Below are 22,302 nucleotides of genomic sequence, written 5' to 3'. Positions count from 1 at the left end.
GAGAAAAAAATCAAATTAAATATCAGACGTCAATATCATGAAGATTATTTAAACATAGGATTTTCTTGGTTCGGAAATGTAGACGATCCTCGTCCATGGTATCTAGTATGTGGCGAAAAACTATCAAATGAATCAATGGTTCCAAGTAAACTAAAACGTCATTTTTCCACCAAGCATTCTCATTTGGTTGATAAAAATGCTTCATATTTTCAACGTTTACTAAAATCAGAAACACGACAATCTGAAAAAATGACAAAAATAGTGACCATTTCTGATAAAGCTCAAGAAGCTAGTTATCTAGTAGCAGAGCTTGTAGCTAAACAAATGAAACCACACACTATAGCAGAAAAACTTATTTTACCTGCTTGCCGTGAAAATGTTTTTGTATGTACAGATTGTACAAACTCTAGATTTAAAATTTAAAAAAAAAATTTTTTTTTTTTAGTAGGTACCTTCTTATGTTTATATTATATATATAATAATAATATAATACATAAGTAAGTATATAATATAACTGTTTTTTTTTTAAAGTTAAAATTATGCTTTTATTTTATACACTTTAAAAATAAGACAATTTATTTGCAATATATGAAGTTATACTTAGCAGCTTATAGCAGTGATTTATTATTTTATCGTTATGTAGGTATGTATAATATATATTTAAACTAGTTCTCTAGGTATGTTGCCCATTAGCAAGGCACGTCATAATTTATTTATGTTTGTTATAAAAATGGTAGAATTGGCCTATTGTGTGTAATTATAATTGTTATATACAATTTATCTTAATTTTACCTAGATAAAAGTATTGTTTAATTAAATTATTAATAATCTTTATCTAGATAAAAAATAAAATCTGGTTATTTCTATATTATTTCTTTATATAAAATATTTGTAGTTTAAGGCGGTTTCACACGAAGCGAATGTTCGCGCGGCGAACGCGATTTTAAATCGCAGCGGTTTTTAATCGCTCATTTTATTTTGGTTTCACACTAGCGATTAATCGCTAGATGCGAATGGCCTGCAAACATTATTTCCCGCCAATTTTCGAATCAAACAATTGAGCTCTTATTTTACAAATTAGTCGTTCAGACATCGTGGTTGCGTGTAGTGATCATTTGCAGTCGTTCTGTACGTATTTTTACAAAATATATTATTTTATCAGTTTGGTCATTACATTTTTTTACAAAAATGGAAACATTTAACACTATTGAACGCGTTAGTATAATTTATGCATTACATAAAAGAAGTCAATTACAAAAGAAAAAAATTAACAGAAAAAGAGTGCATTGGGTACACCCATTAAATATGAAAAGAATTGAAGAAGGACAATTTCAAGTCACATTTTTGACACTTCGGCAATATCCTGAAGAATTTTTTAAGTACTTTCGTATGTCAATAACGTCATTTGATACACTAGTAAGTTAATAAAAATAATAATATTAAGTCATTCTATACAATATTTTATAAATAGTAACTAAATTACTAAACTCAATGGATTTAGTTTTTTTTTTAATTTAGTTCAATGTATTTTACAATCTAGATTTTGCTGGTTGGAAAATATATACAAAAACAGAATACAAATATGCGTATTTCTATAACACCTGAAGAAAGGTTAACGGTGACGATAAGGTAAAATAATATATTTATAATAATTGTATACTGATTCGTAACTCGTAAGTAGGGTTCTGTAAAATAGGCCTAATAAAAGTTTACATATACTAGTGACTTGAAATTAGTCACTTTATTTTTTGTTTCTATGTACACGATAATTAGTCGAAATAACTCTTCGATTTTCCATTTCAGTATCTTATTCGATGGGAAAGTGAATCCAATTTTTTTAATATTCGATATTGATTTTATAATGATGTCCTTTTTTCTCGGGAGTTCAAAATTTAAAAGCGCCAGAAAAAACAAAACAAAAAAGGTGGGCAAGTGGGTGTCGCTCTGTTGTACAGTAGGTTACAAGTGAGTCACTGTTATGGATTGTGTTAAATTTGAATCCAATGATATAATATCATTGTATAAGAATAACGATTATGAGCGAAGACATTAGTCAGCTGATATTAGGAAAAAAAGTCCCTGGAAAAAAAGTCTCGGAAAAAAAGTCCACGGTAGGAGAGTTTTACGGAAAAAAGGTCTTCAAATTAATTTTGAATTAAATTCAGTCTTTTATCATATAGGTGCATAGCCCATAGGTAATACATGTTATATTTATTGAAAATAATTAACAAAAGAACATAAAAAAAATTATTATTGTATACATAGTTATTTTGGCATTTTGCACAAACAAAAACAAATATACTTTAATGTACCTATAGGTACTATAGTATATTTAGTATTTTATATTGTACCTTAATAATTGTTTTTGTTTTGTTTTTTCGGCCTATTTGTAATTTTGATATTTCTGTATATCGTTGTTTCATTCTGTCATTTTATATATATATAGTATAATACTTGAGAATTCGGGTGTTTACTCAATAAATAAATAAACAAATAAATATACAACAAATATATAACGACAAATACAAAATTTAAAAAAATTAAATTAACATATAACATTAGAAAATATATAATTAAAATAATAAGAGCTCTTCTATCTAGATATTATCTAGATACTGCAACGGAAGACTTTTTTCCCGTGGGACTTTTTTACCGGGTACTTTTTTTCCGTTTACCCAGTCAGCCTACCTATGATAATACTTAGTATATTTGATGATATTATTGTAAAAGAAGTTATTATTATATTATAACCTATTTACATTAAACCTTGTTTTAAATTTTCAATCCTTAGCTATAAAATTTTTAACTACAAAATAATTTTAAATTTTGCTTAATTTAAACTTTAAATGCTTATAAAAAAAATTGTGCCTATGTATTTTCAATATTTTTCAAACACTATATTAACAATATACCAGGCGCCTTGGATTACATTTTCACGGTTTTTTACCCTACAAACAAAATTTTAAAAATATTAAAACATAGTCACAATTTTACAAGCATTTAAAGTTTGGCTTTTGACAAAATACGTAAAAATTACGAAAATGTGCAAATTATTTTGGATTAGAAATTCATAAAATTTGTTTTTTTAAATCTAAGATTTGAAAATGTTATACAAGATTCCTACTAGATTACCTACTTATAAGTCTCTCTATCTTTAATTACAAATGTCAACGGGAATGTCAAATTAAAATTTTAATCCGAAGTTTAAATTATTACAATATTGGATATTCACTTGATATTTTTCATGTAGCAATTTTCATATTTTATTGCAATTCAAAAACTAATCTAAAATTAGCTAAATTTGAATGCTTCTCTTTTTAGATACCTAGCTACTGGAACTAATTTTACCGCGCTACATTTTGAGTTCTTGATGGGTGTGTCAACAATTTCCAGAATAGTTTTGGAAACATGTGATGTTATTTGGCAAATATTGCAACCCACTGAAATGGCAGCACCTACTACTCAAGATTGGCTAGAAATATCAAATGGATATTTTAAAACATCACAATTTCCTAATTGCGTTGGAGCTGTTGATGGCAAACACATTAGGGTGGAATGTCCAAAAAATAGTGGGACACTATATTATAACTATAAACAATATTATTCACTTATTCTTATGGCAGTCTGTGATTCAAACTATTGTTTCCGAATAATAGATGTTGGTTCTTATGGAAAAGAAAGCGACTGCAACATTTTTAAAATATCGTCTTTCGGGAAAAAACTGTATTCAAACCAAATTAATTTTTCTCCAGATAACAATTTACCAGGTGATGATTTCGGCGAACCTCAACCATTTGTAATTGTGGGTGATGAAGCTTTCGCCCTACATAACAATTTGTTAAGACCGTTTCCTGGTAGGTCATTAAATGACCAAAGAAGGATATTCAACTACCGGCTATCAAGGGCCCGACAAACAATAGAATGTTCCTTTGGCATTTTATCTCAAAAATGGAGAGTTTTCCAAACTAGCATTTTAGTTGATCCTGATATGGCTACTACTATCACAAAAGCATGTTGTGTCTTACATAATTTTATTCGACATCGGGACGGATATAACATCGAACACACTCTCAGTTGTCCTTTGGAGTGTATAACTGAAAGAAGAGGAGTGGGAAATTCTTCAACAAGTGCCAAAGATGTGAGGGAGTTTGTTAAATATGTTAATGATCCTAGTCACGCTTTAAGCTGGCAGAATAAAGTAATTAGATAATCTTAGTAACTATTGTTATTTAATGTTTTTTAGTATGTATTTTTTGATTACTTATAACTTATAAGTTATATGTTATAAGGTTTTGTGACATATAATAATGAATAGTTTCGTTGCATTTTTATTTTTAATAGGTATTAAGTATTTACATACTTGATATTAAACACTATGTATTTAATAATTAATAGTATTTTTTTTTATATAATACATCATATTATTATTATTACTATTTACTTTAATTAAAAATACTATTTTATTATTATATATTTACGATATTATTTAATATTAATTATTATATTATATTTAATAATATATACAAGATCAAAATATTATTATTATTAAAATGTTTACAAATTTTCAATTGATAAAAAATAAAAGTTGTAATGGTTAGTTACAATATTATACTAACATAAATATAACATACAACATAAATAAAAGGAAAATGTATTTTTCTTTATAATAATATTTAAAACAATTAAAAAAAAAAATAATAATAAATACTTATACCCATACTTCTTTGGGTTCATTTAAAATATAAATAAAAATCAATACTTATTATAATATTTAAAAACAATTAAAAAAAAAATAATAACACTTTTTTGAGTTAATTTAAGATATAAATACATTTATAAAAATCAATTATTATGATATTTGTAATTATACTACACAATGTTAAAAACAAATACAAATGTACAACATTTTAGGTAACAACTAGATATTTTGTGAACCGTTATCATCATATGGAGAATGACAGTTTTGGGAATTAGGGGCAGGATAATTTGAATACGTTTGGGTATAAATTGGGTGTGATGATGGGTTTTGTACATATGAATTCACTAATGATGGACGAAACGGTTGAATGTTGGGAATGGAAAAATGTTGTCCGTGTTGAATAGGTGCAGCCGGTGCAGGTTGTGGGTTTATAATTTTTTGAAATATGTTTAATACTTCTATTTGTGCATTGAGTTTTTGGTCTTCGTTTAATAATTTAAATTTTGGTAAAAGCGATGGTAAAAACAATTTATCCGGATCATTGTTAGTTTGTTTATTTTTCATAAGATCAACAAGTTGATTTTCAAAAGGTGACATTTTTTGGTCATACTTCTTTGATTTTAATGTTCCTAATCTGGGCTTTTTTGAATGACTTTCTTCTTCCACTTCTTTTTCTACTTCTTCATTTGCTTGTTCTTCATCCTCAGCATCATCTTCAATTCCATTATTATCGTCATCGGTATCATCATTAAAATTACTTTCAGTCCTAAAAGAAGGATGTTTTTTTTTAATTTTTATTAAAATATATGCGCCGTACAAAATAAAAAATTAATTAGTATTAAGTATTTATTTATCAAGTGTTTACTTAATATTTATAATATAAGTTAAATATTAATAGTTATTTAAGTATAAGCAAGGAGTTAATATAAATATTAATTGTATTTATTATCAAAGCACTAACCTTCTATTATCCATTGTTGGTTTCAAAAACTCCAAAATATTGGAATAAATATATGATTTAGTTTTATTGGCAGCTTGCCCTGATTTTGTAATGCATTTCCTCCGATAGGTATCCTTTAAGTTTTTCCACTTTTTCTTGAGTATAAGGACTGTAAATAAAATGTATTATAGAAAAAGTCTGCATATATATATATATATATATTATTAATGAAGTATGTGATTCATAAGTAGAAAAAAAATGTGTAAATAGTATGTAATTTCGTCCAAATTTGAATTTAAAATGTCTGTAAAAAATAACTTTGTTTATATATTTTTTGGATTTTTGGTTAAAGTATGAACTATTTATGAGAATCTTTGTTTTAAATTGTTGATCTTTAGTTATAAAAACTGAACATTTTTTATTTACCTACAATGATTGATAATTTTAGAGATTTTGATAAATTTTGTTAAAAATTTGAACTTTAAATGCTTATAAAAAAAATTGTGCCTAGGTATTTTCAATATTTTTTAACTGCTATTGTGACATTCGAAATTCAGTAACTTTGTATTAAATGTTCACTCTTTTTGGACTAACAAATAAAATTGTATTGATATTTAGCTTGAAAAAAAAACTAAACAAATTTGAAATTGTCCGTCAAAAAGCTTAAAATGATTTTAATATTTACAACAATTTTGAAAACTACTTGGAAATTTTTACTTTTGGCCCACACCCAAGTATCAACTAGATTCACTTTCCTGTCAGAAAAGATACTGTTGAAGAAAATCCAAGCATTTTTACTGTCTTAATTTAGGTGATGACAGACACAAAAAAAAAAAAATTAAAAACACATCATTGTAAAATCAATACATTCATCGCTCAGCTCAGAATCAAAAATTTAAATTAATTAATCAACATGTATAGGTAGCATTATTATTAATACTATTTTTTAAATGCAAACTATTATTATAATTTATTTATAATTATTTTAAACATTAATTACTTTGTTTCTGCTTCTCTGTCTCTTCAAGAGTTTCAAAATTCTTCAACACAGCTGTTGCCACTTTCATCCAACTTATGTGCTTTGCTACCTTATCATGATATTCTTTTGCTTCTATGAAAACAATATAAATAAAAGAATAGTTACCTATATACAATTACAAATGATAATCAATTTTTGTTTAGGTAGGGACATTTGGGAGAATCTTCCATTAAAATGTTTAATGTCACCTTTGAAAAGAAAACTTTTATGAATTTTGAACTCAAAAATAATTTACAAATTTGAAATTTTGATGAATTTTGTCAACATTTGAACTTTAAATGCGTATAAAAAGTAATTGTATTTTATAATAACATAATATATTTTTAATATTTTTTATCGGTTATTAAAGCATCTTATGAGGACTCTTGTGTTAAATTTTCAAGCTTTGTTACCAAGTGGAAGTTTTTATCAAAAAAAATTTACAAAATTTGAAAAATTCCTCAAGCTTATAAATAGCTTAAAAAAAGTTAAAAAATATCGAAAACATCACCATATTATATGGAAAACGCAATATAAATATTTGGTGAAAATAGTAAAAAGTGTCTACGGTATTTGTTTTTGAGTTTCATAATAAAATTGATTTTTTCAAAAATTGGTTTTGTGTAAAAAAAAGCATTTTTTCACTTTTTTTGTTTTTAGACACTTTCAAAAACTACTGAATTTTCAATTTTGACCTCTCAAAGGTATCAACTATATTCAATTTTCTATCAGAAATTGTAAATAATATTTATAACTTACTTATATTCCATATAGAATCTTCCACAGATACTTCTATAATAAGTTCTTCTACGTCGTAACTCATATTAATAATAAATGAATAAATATGAATGTTAAATTTAAGATAGTAAATATGAAAATATTAACTTGATTAACTCACTGTTGAAAATTCACTTTTTTACAACTGGGTATACTAAATTAATATAAATTAATAAATAATATCAACAATATTGATACTTTGGTGGTCGATATTTGAATGATCGAAGTATCGAACGGCGAACATTCGCGGCGATTTAAAATCGCGTTCGCCGCGCGAACATTCGCTTCGTGTGAAACCACCTTTATCTTTATCTTTATCTAACCGAACACTGGATATAACTTGTATTTTGAGGCTATTATAACCTGGGTGCCGGTTGCCTGTTCGACGGCCGTGTGTTCGAAAGTCATGTGTACGAAAATGTGTGTTCAAAAGTTCATGTTATCGAAAAATCTTATCTTAGAAAAGCCATGTGTTCGACAAGTTGTTTGAAAGATTATTTGTTAGAATTTAAAAAAAAAACTGCGAAACTAAGAATTCTAGAACATGATCCAATATCTCACACAGAAAACAGGTTTTTCGTATTGCGTGAGTAGGTAATCGATAAGTAATTGATAAGTATAACAATATGCGTTATGCGATTATATACTATACATGTTAAAATTTTATCTAGAATACGTTATAGTTGACAGGAACATAGTCAGTATAGTACGACATCGGACATACGCAATTGATTTTTGTTGCTGAAAATAACGTGCTTTTAAAAATGAACATAGAAATTTTAAATAGTATTCATGGTGGTGTAGTTTTAAGTATTAATAATTATTTATACATAAAAAATAAAGACTACATAAGAAAAATAGACGATAAACATATTTTTTATTGGACTTGTGAAAAACAATGTGGTGCAAAAATTCGGACTTTTTGTGAAAACAATGAACACTATATTGACAAAAATTGTATTTTTTCTGAAAATCACCATTCTCATGATGTTTATTTGGAGCCACAAACAGCAGATATGATTGACTTACCATTATACTTGTGTAAAACATTATCAGGTAATGCATTTTTAGTAAAAAAAACCAACGAAGTTTTGTTGTTTACGACTTATGAAAATTGTACATTTTTATAAGAATCGAACTGTTGGATAGCAGATGGAACTTTTAAAGTATGTCCAAATATTTTTTATCAATTATATGTTATTCACGGTTTAATAAAGCTAGGAAATGACACAACACAACACATTTTTGTTCCACTTGTATATGCATTAATGACTTCAAAAACAGAAGAACTTTACGTAAAAATGTTTAAACTTTTAATAGAATTCTGCAATGATAATAATCAAAAAATTAATGATAATCCAGATTTAGAAATCGTTACTGATTTTGAAAAAGGTGCAATTAACGCATTAAATGATATGTTTCCTCTCGCAACACATTCTGCATGTTTTTTCCATTTATCACAAAACATTTACAAAAAACTTCAAAGTCTTGGTCTCTCTTCAAGGTATTCGAACGATCCAGAATTCAATTTATTAGCAAAGCAAATACCTGCCTTGGCATTTTTACCAGCTAATATGGTTAGTATATAATTATTATTTTGTAATTTTGAACTGTAATTTACTTTACAAATGAGTATTTGTGTAAGATTGTAGATGGGTGGACACTATTGAAACCATTGTTTAAAACCGAAGCCGAACAACAATTATCACAATATTTTGAGGAAACGTATGTTTTGGGAAAATCCGGTATGCGTTTGAGAGGAAGACCAATAAAACAAACCATGCGTAATCCACCAATGTTTCCTCCAGAAATGTGGTCAGTAGCTGACCGTCTAAATCTTGGTTTGCCAAGAACCACAAACGTTGCAGAATCATGGCACAGAAAAATAAATAGATTAGTTTAATAGATAATATAATATACCTACTATTATATTTTCATTAGTATGTGGGTTTGTTTTATTATATTTTATAAAATACATATTAATGTACTTTAGATTAGTCTGACAATTTTATTGAAACATAACTATTCGAACAAATTACCTTTCAAGCACATGACTTATTGAACACATGGTTTTTCTATGATACAATTTTTCGGTGACATGAACTTTCGAACACACATTTTCGAACACAAGACTTTCGAAAATATGATTTTCGGACAGTTGACACCCACCCTTATAACCTAACCTAACTTCGGATGAACCAACATCCAATTTTAGTTGAATAACCAATGCCACATTTAGACATTTAAAATTAAAAAAGGTAGGTAAGTGGATGTCGCTCTGCTGTACAGTAGGTTACAATTGGGTCACTGTAATGGATGGTGTTAAATTTGAATTCAATGATATAATATCATTGTATAAGAAAAACGATTCTGAGCGAAAACGGTCAGTCAGCCTATGATAATACTAAGTATATTTGATGATATTATTGTGAATAAAGTAATTTATAAATAACCTATTTACGTGGAGCCCTGTTTTCAATTTTCAATCCTAAGCTATAAAAGTTGAACATTTTATAAATTTTTAACTACAAAATAATTATTAAATAATAAATTTGATAAATTTTGTCAAAAATTGAACTTTAAAGGCTTATAAAAAAAAACTGTGCCTAAGTATTTTTAATATTTTTCAGCTGCTATTAGAACGATATATCAGCTTTATATTCAATTTTCACGCTTTTTACCCAACAAATACAATTTTATTGATATTTATAGAAAAAAAAACTAAAAAAATTGAATACTGACAATGTTTATAAACAGCTCAAAAAGAGTCAAATTATTTTCAAAATGTTATTGTGTATAAAAAATGCTAATACAAACATTCAGTGAAATTTTCAAGTATCTACAGTCATACGTTTTTTAATTACAACAAAATAAGAAAATCGTTACATGAAATATCGAGTGAATATCAAATGTTGTAAAAATATGAATTTCAAACGCTCATAAAAATTTAATTTGACTTTCTTGTAGACATTTTTTATTTTGATAAAGGTAGACAAACTTATGGATAATCTTCTATTACATTTTCAAATCTTAGATTTAAAAAGACAATTTTTTATGATTTCTCAACTCAAAATAATTTGCTAATTATTGTGATTTTTCCGTATTTTGTCAAGATTTGAACTTTAAATGCTTATAAATAAAAACTGTGACTAAGGATTTTCAATTTTTTCATCTGCCTTTGAAATAATAACCTAGGAGCATCCTATTAAATTTTCAAGCTTTTTTACCCAACAGATAAAATTTTATTGATATTTATGGAAAAAAAAAACTAAAAAAAATGGATACTGAAAATGTCCGTAAACAGCTCAAAATAAGTCAAAATATTTGGAAAATGTTATGGTGTATAGAAAATGCTAATATAAACATTCAATCAAAATTTCATTTGTTTTAGAGTTGCACCAAAAACCAAAATCGTTTTTCTCAAAAACAGATTTTGCGTAAAAATTCCCATTTTTCCTTAATTTTTTTTTTGTTTTTTCGTCGCATTTGAAATCTACTAAGAAATTTTTACTTTTGACCTATCAGAAAAGTTACTGTTGAAGAAAATCCAAGCACTTTTACTGTCCTAAAAAGTAATGACAGACACAAAAAAAATTTTTAAAAAAACACACATCATTGTAAAATCAATACATTCATCGCTTCACTCAGAATCTAAAATCTGTAACTGGAAATAATAGGTTCTAAGTACATTTTTACAACCAACAACAATAAAATTTACAATTGATTAAAATATTGTGTATTTTTGCACACACGCATTAGTTAGGTATAGGTAAACACTCAATTTATAAAAATAATCTACTAATTTATGAATACAATTGATTACAGGCGCTATTATACCCAATATAGGTTACTCAACAATATACAACTATAAAATATTATAAAAATGCAACACTCTGTGAAGAAAATTAGCTGTTATAATAATAATCTACAATATGAGGACGTGTGCAACAACAAAATGTTGACGATATATTACATTGCATAGCCAATAAAATATGTTTACAACTAATCTTAATATATTTTAATATTTTATACCACAATATTTAAGAACATAATATACGATATACCTACCTATATAGTTAATATTATTATTTGTTATTAATAGTGTATGATAATAATATACATACGTCATATGGCAATACAAGTAGGTACATACCCGTATATTACACTATTACACTATATAGGTAGGTAGGTAATCACTAATCCTACATTTTTCTCGTTTAGTTTTGATTATCGCTTAAAATATAACAATAGTATAACATATTTAATATACATATATATATAAATTAAAATTATTTACAACAAAAAAGCCCCGTTTACACATAAATATACATGCAATTATAATATAAACTACGTTCAGGTCTACATGCACATTTTTCATATGATATTATACTATTACAGTACGTCTATATATACAAAAATGCACAGAGTGATTACTTCAAACAAAGTCGGTTAATATCACTATTAGTTTGAAATTATCAAAATTTGTATATAAAAGTGTAAAATCCTAAATATGTTTAAAAATATAAGATCTAATCAATAAATATTATATTTTGTATTATCAGGCGCGTATAAAGGAAACAACTTCATGATAGGATGGTATTCATAGTTAAAAAAAATGTAGGTGCATTATTATCGTTAATAAACACAATATTATTAATTTATCGTTAAAATATTATGATAAACTTGTTTGTCTTTATTCAAAATCATGAAGATCGATGTGGATAATGTCTATTTAAAACTTTTAAATAGATCCTCTATCGTCCATTAGATCCTCAACGTCTATTAAATCTCTGTGTCAAATAGATTCCTCGTGTCCATTAGATCCCCAGATATATAATAAAAATAATAATAAATTAATTACATATTATTTAATTAATTATTATAAAATTATGAGATATATTAAATCATATTATTCATAATATTTATTTTATCTCATCTAGTGGTAGGTGCAGCGTCTGTATTTGGTAAAATATGTAAATTGCGTGAATCCACATTAAGAGACAAAGTTGCAAAGGAATTATTGTTTGGGGCTTTTACCGGTAATCTAACTACAACGCACCGCTACTCACGCACACATACACATGCATACCGGTCGGTAATTATTACATTATTTTAGTGCGATACGAAGTATTGTGGATACCGGGCGCACGGTCTATTATTGTTCGTTCCCGGCCTAAACAGTGAGTAGGTATATGGGTAGAATACTAACATATGCGTGTTTTTTATGCACTCGCACACACAAGTTAAACCAGTAACAAAATGATTTGCACATTTTCACGATTTTGAAAAAAAAGCTTTTTTGACCATGCGAAGAATATTTATCAATAATTATTAAAAACGAAACAAAAACAAATAGAACAATGTTCTCATGGCTCAACATTTTACTCGTTAATTTTATTTTACGTTTTAAGAACCAAGTTTGTAGTTGAAAAGATGCTGTTTCAGTACCCTATTTGTATCATACTATCAGAGAGTATCATCAGCAAAAGAGCTACCAAGAGTTGTGGCGTCGTTATGTGGGATATCCGTATCTAAACTCTAAATGTTATCAGAGGCGTCATTTGCGGTACGCAGGGTATACATTTGCGTACTCAAAATTTTAAATTGTAATTTTTGGTCCGCAAGGTACATCCACATGGCACGCTTGGCCACATCACGAAAAAAATAAAATTTATATAATTATAATTATATTAATATAATAAATTAATATGTAAATATTATGATAATTGATAATTGATTGATTGATCACTTTATAATCACAAAACAACCGTGGTATGATTATTACTAGTAACCACAAATCGCTAGTATGTAATCGTAGTATACTGGAATTCATTAACAGCTGTTATCGTCTTATCAAACATCGGTCTAGTATTATCTTTATCTTCGAGAAGTTTGGATATCGTAAATTCGTATTATTATTTATTTTATATTTTGTTATTTATTATTATTTTATAAATTGTGTAATTGCAGACTGTTGTTGTAATTAATATAATAATAAATAGTTGTAATGGAAAATATTAATAAAAAATGTGAAGGTAGAGCGGCGAGAAACAGCCTAAAGCAAAAAAAGTTGCTTATAGAGTCTGCGTCATCACGTGAATCCATAAAATGACGGGTGTGAAGTTGGGGTACCAAAGCTAGGGCACTATTTCTCGGACGACTTGAGATAAGAAACCTTTTATGCACGGTTGCATTTTATTATATTCCAGGCGCCTGCCCTTTATATTTCCGTTAGCCACAAGATGGCGCCATGAAATTCACCATTAGCATTAAGTGAACTATTATAGTTGTAATACTTATATTATAAAACCGTTTTTCGTACTGAAGCAGTGCAAGTACCTATGATCCGTTTTTAATTTTTCCGACTGTTTCCAGAAGGTGGCAAAGCATTGAATCTATATATTCGGAAAGCCGGGAAAATTTCCTACTAGATGAAAATGAATTTAGAGTTCACATGGTTTTCGGTGACATAATAATCGGCGTTCGACTATCCCAGGGTACTGTTTTTCGCACGACCACGGTGCAAGTAACGTGCTCCGTTTTTAATTTTTCTGACCGTATTCCGGAAGGTGGCGAAGCATTATACCTATATATTCGGAAAGCCGGGAAAATTTCCTACGATATGAAAATGAATCTAGAGTGCACACGGCTTTCGGTGACATAGTAATCGGCGTCCGACCATCCCAGGACACTGTTTTTCGCACGACCGCGGTGCAAGTAATGTGCTCCGTTTTTAATTTTTCTGACCGTGTTCCGGAAGCAACCCAACAACTAATATTTTATTGACATTTCTAAAAAAAAAAACTAAAAAAATTTAAAACTGACATTGTCCGTAAACAGCTCAAAAATAGTCAAATTATGGGGGTCCGGATCTGTAATTGTATATAACATTTTCTAATAACAAGTTAACCAATGTAACCTAAATTAAAACGAATTTAAAAAAGAAACTACTTGATTTAATAAATGTTTTTATACCTACTCAAAATGTGTTTAAAAATTATATTTACACATTGTTTATTTTGAAATTTTACTATCGTGTATCGTAAATCGCGCCCCTGATATAATCTGTGCATGTACATTTCTCACAAACAACAGACATTAAAGGTATATTTCAAGCCTAAAAGCTGATTACAGTTCAGTTACTGAAATGTCAATAACGAATAAAAACGTTTAATGGCTTTTTAAACAACAGGATTTGCATTTTGTTAAGTAACAATAAAAATTGAAAATTAATACCCGGAGTATTTGGAACAACTATATGAAAAAAAAATCAGAAAATAAAAAAGACCTGATCTCTTATATATGTACCAACTATAATACGAAACTCATAGGTACTCGACGCACTCACAGTTTTTAATATTTTTCAAAAAAATAATAAGATTAGGAAAATCAGTAAATTTTTAATTAGGTTTCGAGCTAAACAAGAAATAATATTTTTAGCCACAAGTTTATAATTCTCAACCTTATATTATAGGAAACAAATCAATTCGAATTTTACAAATTTATTTATAAGGTATTTCAAAATAATAATTAATAATAATAAAAATAAAATAATCATTATTTATAACGATATTTTCCTTGCTTTTGTGTCAGAAAATTTGTCAATAACTTCTTCGTAATCCAATTTACTAGCGATTTCTGTTTCTTTAATTTCTTGAACTATTTCCGCAGTATTTATATCTTCATTATATTTTAATCCTAGATCAGCAGCTGCTTTTTGCAAATCGTGTGAATTCATATTGGTTAATGAATGACCGGAAAGAAATTCAAAATCGTTTGAAATTTCCATAATTTTTTCATACCGCCATATCATCTGAGTAAAGGTCGGGCACACTATTCACACGCCACGTGTTAACATGCCTTTACATACCACGCCGTGGTAAGACGTATGAGACAGCGTTGTACACATTAATACAACGCATGTGATAGCATCGTATGCTAAAATAATTGGGTAACACACTTTACAAGCAAATTTTTGTCAGTCAGTACCATTTTGTTGTCGAAAGAAGTAAGGTACACTTTGTCACTGCATTATGGATTATTCATCAAGTTCATCTGACAGTGATTGGATAGAAGGTAGACCAACTACTTTCACTCTATTCTTGATGCAAACTCAAATTTTGAGGTTGTAAATGTACCGGTTGGTTTTGACTGTTTTGAGTTTCATAAAATACTGGATTGGGCATTTGACGGTTTAATGATGTGTTTGGTTGAGTGGCTGTTTCAATCTCAACTAAGTGAGCCAATTCTGCTTCCGAAACCTTATTGCATATTTCCATACGAAGTTTAGCCTCCTTTGCCTTAGGCAAACGTTTTGCTATTTTAGCCATACTTAGGTAAAAGAGCTCCACATCATCATGCCCAGAAAATTGCTTTTTTCATATCTTTCTTTTCTTATGGATGCAGTTTCCCTCAATATATCAACCAACTCTCCAGCATGATCTGGTTTTTTTCTTTTCAAAGAAATTTCTTTTTTGGATTCCAAACTGTTGTCTACATCTGAATTGCTTATTGTATCTGGCTGTGATTCAGCACTTAAATTGAAGGAAGTATTACCAGTTTTTTCGGAAAAATCATCAGCGTTTGGTTTCTGTATACTACTCGGGGAGGAACCAGTTTCTAAATTACTATATACTCTAAAATTATATTTAAATAAAATAAAATAATATTAAACTGTCTTATGCATATTTATCTATTGTTATGCAGGGTGGACCAGGAAGACCTAACAAATTAAATTAATTTTGTTGCAATCAATAATCTATATATAATTTATTGACTTATGAGATATACGTATAATTCAACATTTTTGATTCTGAGCGGAGCTTTGAATATATAAATTTTATTTATTATTATTTTTACTTTATTTTTTGTGTGTGCGTGTTTACCTGTACGATTAGTATTCGATATAAAGTTTTCTTATTTTTATGCAATAGACCTCGACTAAATCGATTTTGGTTTTCGGTGTAACTCGAGTTAACTAAGTGGTTCATTTTTTAATACATTTATATAAAATGTGAATTTTTTTGAAATAGCTTATTAATTTGAAAAGTATTTTAAAGTATTTTAAAAAAAATAATGAGATTTAAAAAAATTTTAAACGACAAACTACAATAAGCTTAAATACATGTTTTTACAATCAGCATTTTTCTAATAATCAAATTTACAAATTGATAATTTCATATCAGATTTACATTTTTATTTCTCTTAGGTATTAAAAAAGAATGAAAAAAATTAAAATATATTGATTAGAAAAAAAGTTATTTAGTTTGTCAAGTCTGCCTATACAGTACTGCACCCTCCATATTATATTAAATTTATCTATTATAATATTATATTATATTACTCTCGGTTTTCCAAAAAGGGCAATATAAATTCCATTTGTTCGGAAAACCTCCAAGGTGGAATATTCTTGGTAGCTTGACCACTTGTCTTACTTCTACGTCTTCTGATAGCATTTAGAAAACAATTTCGCAATTTAGTCCATTCTGACTTACACTTTTCAGCTATTACAAAAAATATTTTATTACTTGTTTGATGACTTATGAATTTATTTCATATTAAGTGAATATTTTTAATTTTTCATAAGCACGAATTAATAATTAATATTAATAATTTTATATTAAAATTGAATTGTAAATAATAGTCGTAAATAATACTATATACATTACGGTGAAAACACATTTATTGTTCAATATATATTTTGCATTATTCTTATATCTTTGAATAATAAATAATTATTATAGTTGTAATATATTTGAAAATTATTAAGGTAATTTTGTATTGCCATTCATTTTTAGTTTTTAGGTCATCATACCTTTTTCCTATTATATTTTGTAGCTAATTTTTTAGTGTAAAAAAATATCTTATATTTAACTAATTATAAATAAATTATTATTTTAATATTAAATTTTAAGTATAACATTCTTATTTAAACTTTTTAATATTTACAGATTTTTGGCCACCGGGGAATCTTATAGGTCTTTAGCCTTCAGTTTTCGTCTGGGGTTTAGCACAACCAGAGAAATCGTTGAAGAAGTCTGTGAGGTTATTTGGAAAACATTAAGACCCATCTACATGCCGAAACCCACCAAAGATGATTGGCAAAATATTAGCAGGGAATATAAAGAAATAGGAATTTTCCCAATTGTATAGGATCTCTTGACGGTAAACACATTAATATTCAATGTCCTATAAATGGTGGATCGGCATATTTTAATTATAAAGGAGTAAATTCGATCGTCTTACTTGCTTTGGTAGATGCTCACTATAGGTTTATAACTATTGATGTGGGTTCTTATGGTCGGAATTCTGATGGAAATGTATTTGCTAAATCAGCGTTAGGGAAAGCGTTAGAAAATGATACATTAGATGTTCCACCTGATACACCAATTGAAGAAAATGGAGACCCAATGCCATACGTAATTGTTGCAGATGAGGCATTTCCCTTGAAGCCATATCTTATGAGACCATATAGTAGGGTAACTTTGGGTGGTAATGAAGGAAACAAAATTTTTAACAACCGACTATCTCATGCAAGACGTGTAGTGGAAAACGCGTTTGGAATACTTTCAAATCGTTGGCGAGTATTCAGAACAAATATTCAAGTGCAACCTAAGTCCGTAGACAACATAGTACTTGCTGCATGTTGTCTTCATAATATGTTATGCGAAAGCCATGATTTTCAATTGGATGAAACAAATAATTATGAAAGTACCGAAGTTCTTGAAAATATGGAACCGTTAAGAGGGAATAGCACTCAAAAATCATTTGAAATACGCGAGAAGTATAAAGATTTTTTTTTGTCATCTGTTGGGGCAGTACCATGGCAGTACGAGATGATTCGGAGAGGACGAATTAATATTTGATCAACGATTCTAAATAACAAAATGTGTTCCTTGTTCAAATTATTTTAAATTAAAAATTATTCCTTATTATTTGTATACAATAAATAAAAAAATAATAAACATGTATACATTTGTTTTTAATATGGTGTATAATAATTTCATAGGTAGTATCATAGGTTTAACGTGTATAATATATCAATTTGTATCAATATTCAATATACAAGTATTATTTCATATTATTAATAATATTATTAATTCGATGTTTAAAAAAGAGTTATTTAAATATTTATATTTTAAAATATTAATATCTTACCTGACATTTTAAGATTTTTATCAATCTCTTCCCATGCCTCTTTACGAATGTTCTGATCTTTATAATCGGCGGAAAAAACATCGTATAAAGACTTGTGTTCGCGGACATTTTCAATTAACGACTCTTCAAATGAAGACATTATAAAAAATGTATTATATTTAAGAAACTAACTGAAAATAAATGATTAACCAATTGCAAGCCTGCCATCAACCGATGTCTGGAGTAAAATGTCGTATTTTACTATCACACGTCACACGTTTTTCAAAATTGTTTGAAACGCGTGGCGTGGAATCGAGTGGGAACACGTTGCGTTATAAATATAATCACAAAACAGAATAATATTTAAAAATAAACGGGTTAACACGCGGTTTAAAATTATCGGCGTGTTAACACGTGGTGTGTAAAGACATGTTAACACGTGGCGTGTAAAGACATGTTAACACGTGGTGTGTGAACAGTGTGTCCCTAGCTTAAGAAGATTATGTATTGAGTCTATAATAGTAATTCGAAAGTTTTGTTCTGCAGAGATATTTATCACGTCATCATCTGTTTCATAAAGTTCTAATCTTTTTCTTTTTTTTGTTCTTGTTTCCTTTAAAGTTGTCGATATTTGTAACTCTTCTGCAACTTTTGTTGCAGTTGTAAAATTGTCTTCCATGGTTGTGTCACAAATTTCCTGCAAACCATTTTTAAGCGCGAGTAGCAAATTGGAAGCTTTTTCCAACGATAAGCTTTTGTTTTCTAAAGCTTGATTAACACGATCTATACTACTTCAAATTTGATTCCAAATATTAAGTAAGCAAAGAAAGTCAAAATTAATCAATTGAAGTAAATTTTTAGGTGTTGATTTTGTTTCCAAATTAAGTTCCGAGTCAGAAATATTTTGTAGTACCTTAAATACTTCTTTTATTCCCAAATAAGAGTTCATGGCCTTAACAGCTTGTGCTTTTGAAGCCCATCTGGTATCTGAATGACCTTTCAATGAAATTTTTAATGTATCCGATTTGACAAAAAACGTATATATTTTCTGAATCACATCGAAAAAAAATTGTATCTTAACATTAGCTGTTGCTGCATGTACACCACTTAAGTTAAGGCAATGTGCAGCGCATGGAATGAATGTGGCTAAATTGTTTTTATTTAATATGACTGCCTGAACGCCATGGTATTTTCCTGACATGTTAGCTCCATTGTCATACCCCTGTCCCCGTACATTTTGTACATCAAGTTCATCAGCTTTTAATTTTGTTAATATTTCCATAGCCAACCCGTCCCCAGTTTTTTCCTCCGTGTTTATGAAATCTATAAAACTTTCTTCAACTGTAATTTTTCCATTGTCAATATCAACATAACAAATCACTTCAGCCATTTGTTCATTATGTGACACGTCGGGAGTGCAGTCAAACAGCAAAGAAAAATATTTTGCTTTTTTTTATTTTAGATAATATTTTATTTCGAACTGTTTGTCCCAACAAACAGATAAATTCATTTTGTATTTTTGGAGATATATAACTGATAGCTCCCTTGTTATGATTTACAAGATGTTGTTTTAGAATATTACCATATTTGCTAAGTAATTCTATTCAATTAAGAAAAATACCAGAATGTTTATTTCCTACTGTTGTGCTGGATCCTCTAAATGCTAAATTATTTTTTGTGCAAAATAAAATTGCGTCTAAAATTATACGAAGCGTCATACGCCATCGATCTTTTTCTAGCAAAATCACCTTTTGTAATTTATCGTCAATGCATTGAGAGTTTTTCGACCTATTTTCAAGAGATTTCCATTGTAAGAAATGATTTCTATGATCAGCCGATTTCTCGTGATCTAAAATACGATTAATATTTTTCCAATCCGAAAAACCCTCGTTTGTACATGCAATACTTGCTGTTTTTAAGGTATTTGATTTAAATAAACAGCATGGAAAACAGAATACGGCTTTACTATTTTTAGAATAAATCAACCAATTTCTATCTATAACTTCATTGTTCGGTAAAGTTTTTTTAAACCAATAAGGGGAAAATCGACGACCATCGTCTGACATAGATTTACTAAAATCAGCATCTTTACCTTGATCTGGTTCTTGCGTTACAAGGTAAACTCTAACGCTATCCGTAATTGGGGGCAAAGAAGGTGGATCGTTACAATTTATAAGTTGAAAAAATGTTTCAAAACTAGTTGAAGATGTAGGTTCATGAATATCGGATGAAATATCCTGAATTATTTCACTTGATTTTATTGTAATAGAACTAACACAAGTTTCAATTTCTTCACCTACTAATATTGGCTTATTATGAAATGAGTCATTTGAATCACCGGAATTTTCTTCTGAAATAAAGATTAATGATTATGAATAGTATTTATTTCTGAATAGATCTCGTTCTTGCAAACGTACATTTGGTACAACGGATAACGCACAAGGAACAGACAACAGAAACAATTATTTACGATAGACGGATAATAATTGACATAATATATAGATAATGTATTATATAAAATCACCGAAATTGTATAAATCATTTAAATAATAATAAATTAATAATAATAATTTTTAACATTTTTATGATTTTATTTGAAAAAAATTCTTCTTTACGAAGTTTAATAATATGAATTATCATTTATAGTCCAGTCAAATTAGAAAAAAGTTCGGAACTAATTCCACGAAAGCAGGATTTTGGTTTTTTTTTTAGTTTATACCTCACTGATGAATATACTAAAAGTCCTGACACCTACCCCCTGTGCGTAGCTCTCCACCCCTCTTCAAAGGGTGGCGCGACCCTTTCACTATTTTCGTTTATAACTCGTCAGCTTTTCAATTTACAATAAAAATACCTATGACCAAAATTAAAGACCATAAAATTTACCATAGACATAATGTACTTTTTGTACATATATGTTGCAGTAAGTGTTATACTTCAAAAAAATATAAAAAATTTAAATTTTTTATCTTTTTTTTATTGTGTTTGAGCAAAAACCGTCAATGATACGCTGAAATGACCTATGACAAAAGTTAACGAGCAGATAATTTTACATTATATAACGTTAAATTATTTAAAAAATTTCAATTACCGTAAGTAATAGTGTTTTTTATAACTGTAGTGGCGATATAATTGAACAATTTGTCGACAATTACAAAATACAAGAATCAGAAATTTAATTACAATCTACTAAAAAAAAATTGCCGAAAGCTAAATTTTTGTATGTGAGTTGTTTATACCTTACTTATAAATATACAAAAAGTCCTGACACCTACCCCCTGTGCGTATCTCTCCACCCCTCTTTAAAGGGTGGCGCGACCCTTTCACTGTTTTCGCTTATAACTCGTCAGCTTTTCAAGTTACTATAAAAATACTTTTGACCAACATTAAAGACCATACAATTTACAATAAGAATACATTATTTTATTTGACATACATATCTATAGAAGTGAAATATAAAGAAAAATTGAATTATGAAATAACTATTAATTACAATCATTTTTAAAATAAATACAAAAATTTAAAATTATACATTAATTTTTATTTTTTCAGACTAAGTTATGAAACTAAATTTAAAAAATGGTGTAGGTCCTGGAATGGTGTAATGGGGTTGTGTTCCTGAAACAAAATGAATTAATATACTTAATATTTTCATATTTATATTGTATTATGTATTGAATTATTAAAATCATACTGTACCTTATTAATTAAATTATGTGGGTAGAATTTTTT

At 28.0% G+C, this 22,302-nt stretch overlaps 4 protein-coding genes across 4 annotated transcripts; 2 read left to right on the top strand and 2 right to left on the bottom strand.

Annotated features, from left to right (window-relative positions):
• The first annotated feature begins 1,188 nt into the window (after nucleotides 1-1,188).
• LOC132933776 (uncharacterized) lies at nucleotides 1,189-1,633 on the top strand. Its single transcript, XM_061000054.1, has 2 exons — nucleotides 1,189-1,416; nucleotides 1,541-1,633. The coding sequence occupies exons 1-2, from the start codon at nucleotides 1,189-1,191 to the stop codon at nucleotides 1,631-1,633; spliced, it is 321 nt and encodes a 106-aa protein (XP_060856037.1).
• A 1,737-nt stretch (nucleotides 1,634-3,370) lies between these two features.
• On the top strand, nucleotides 3,371-4,210 carry LOC132953103 (uncharacterized). The gene has a single exon (XM_061025678.1). It carries the CDS (start codon nucleotides 3,371-3,373, stop codon nucleotides 4,208-4,210), a length of 840 nt encoding a protein of 279 aa, XP_060881661.1.
• A 708-nt stretch (nucleotides 4,211-4,918) lies between these two features.
• LOC132953096 (uncharacterized) lies at nucleotides 4,919-7,536 on the bottom strand. The gene is made up of 3 exons (XM_061025668.1): nucleotides 7,417-7,536; nucleotides 5,661-5,808; nucleotides 4,919-5,465 (listed from the first exon to the last, which is right to left on the bottom strand). The coding sequence occupies exons 1-3, from the start codon at nucleotides 7,478-7,480 to the stop codon at nucleotides 4,919-4,921; spliced, it is 759 nt and encodes a 252-aa protein (XP_060881651.1). The 5' UTR covers nucleotides 7,481-7,536.
• A 9,237-nt stretch (nucleotides 7,537-16,773) lies between these two features.
• Nucleotides 16,774-18,730, bottom strand: LOC132934525 (transcription factor Adf-1-like). Its single transcript, XM_061000843.1, has 2 exons — nucleotides 18,592-18,730; nucleotides 16,774-16,937 (listed from the first exon to the last, which is right to left on the bottom strand). Exons 1-2 carry the CDS (start codon nucleotides 18,728-18,730, stop codon nucleotides 16,774-16,776), a joined length of 303 nt encoding a protein of 100 aa, XP_060856826.1.
• Between the last annotated feature and the right edge of the window lie 3,572 nt (nucleotides 18,731-22,302).

Source organism: Metopolophium dirhodum, chromosome 1, assembly GCF_019925205.1.
Source record: "Metopolophium dirhodum isolate CAU chromosome 1, ASM1992520v1, whole genome shotgun sequence".
NCBI lineage: Eukaryota > Metazoa > Arthropoda > Insecta > Hemiptera > Aphididae > Metopolophium > Metopolophium dirhodum.
Note: the sequence above shows the minus strand (reverse complement) of the source record. Positions and strands in the feature narration are given on the sequence as shown.

Coding starts and splice junctions, on each gene's coding strand:
- LOC132953103 (XM_061025678.1), top strand. CDS start 3,371: ATGGGTGTGTCAACAATTTCCAGAATAGTTTTGGAAACATGTGATGTT.
- LOC132933776 (XM_061000054.1), top strand. CDS start 1,189: ATGGAAACATTTAACACTATTGAACGCGTTAGTATAATTTATGCATTA. Junction 1,417..1,540: donor TAACGTCATTTGATACACTA/GTAAGTTAATAA, acceptor TTTACAATCTAG/ATTTTGCTGGTTGGAAAATA.
- LOC132953096 (XM_061025668.1), bottom strand. CDS start 7,480: ATGAGTTACGACGTAGAAGAACTTATTATAGAAGTATCTGTGGAAGAT. Junction 5,809..7,416: donor AGATTCTATATGGAATATAA/GTAAGTTATAAA, acceptor TTTTATTTACAG/TCCTTATACTCAAGAAAAAG. Junction 5,466..5,660: donor CCAACAATGGATAATAGAAG/GTTAGTGCTTTG, acceptor TCCTTCTTTTAG/GACTGAAAGTAATTTTAATG.
- LOC132934525 (XM_061000843.1), bottom strand. CDS start 18,730: ATGTCTTCATTTGAAGAGTCGTTAATTGAAAATGTCCGCGAACACAAG. Junction 16,938..18,591: donor TAAAAATCTTAAAATGTCAG/GTAAGATATTAA, acceptor TTTTTGTAATAG/CTGAAAAGTGTAAGTCAGAA.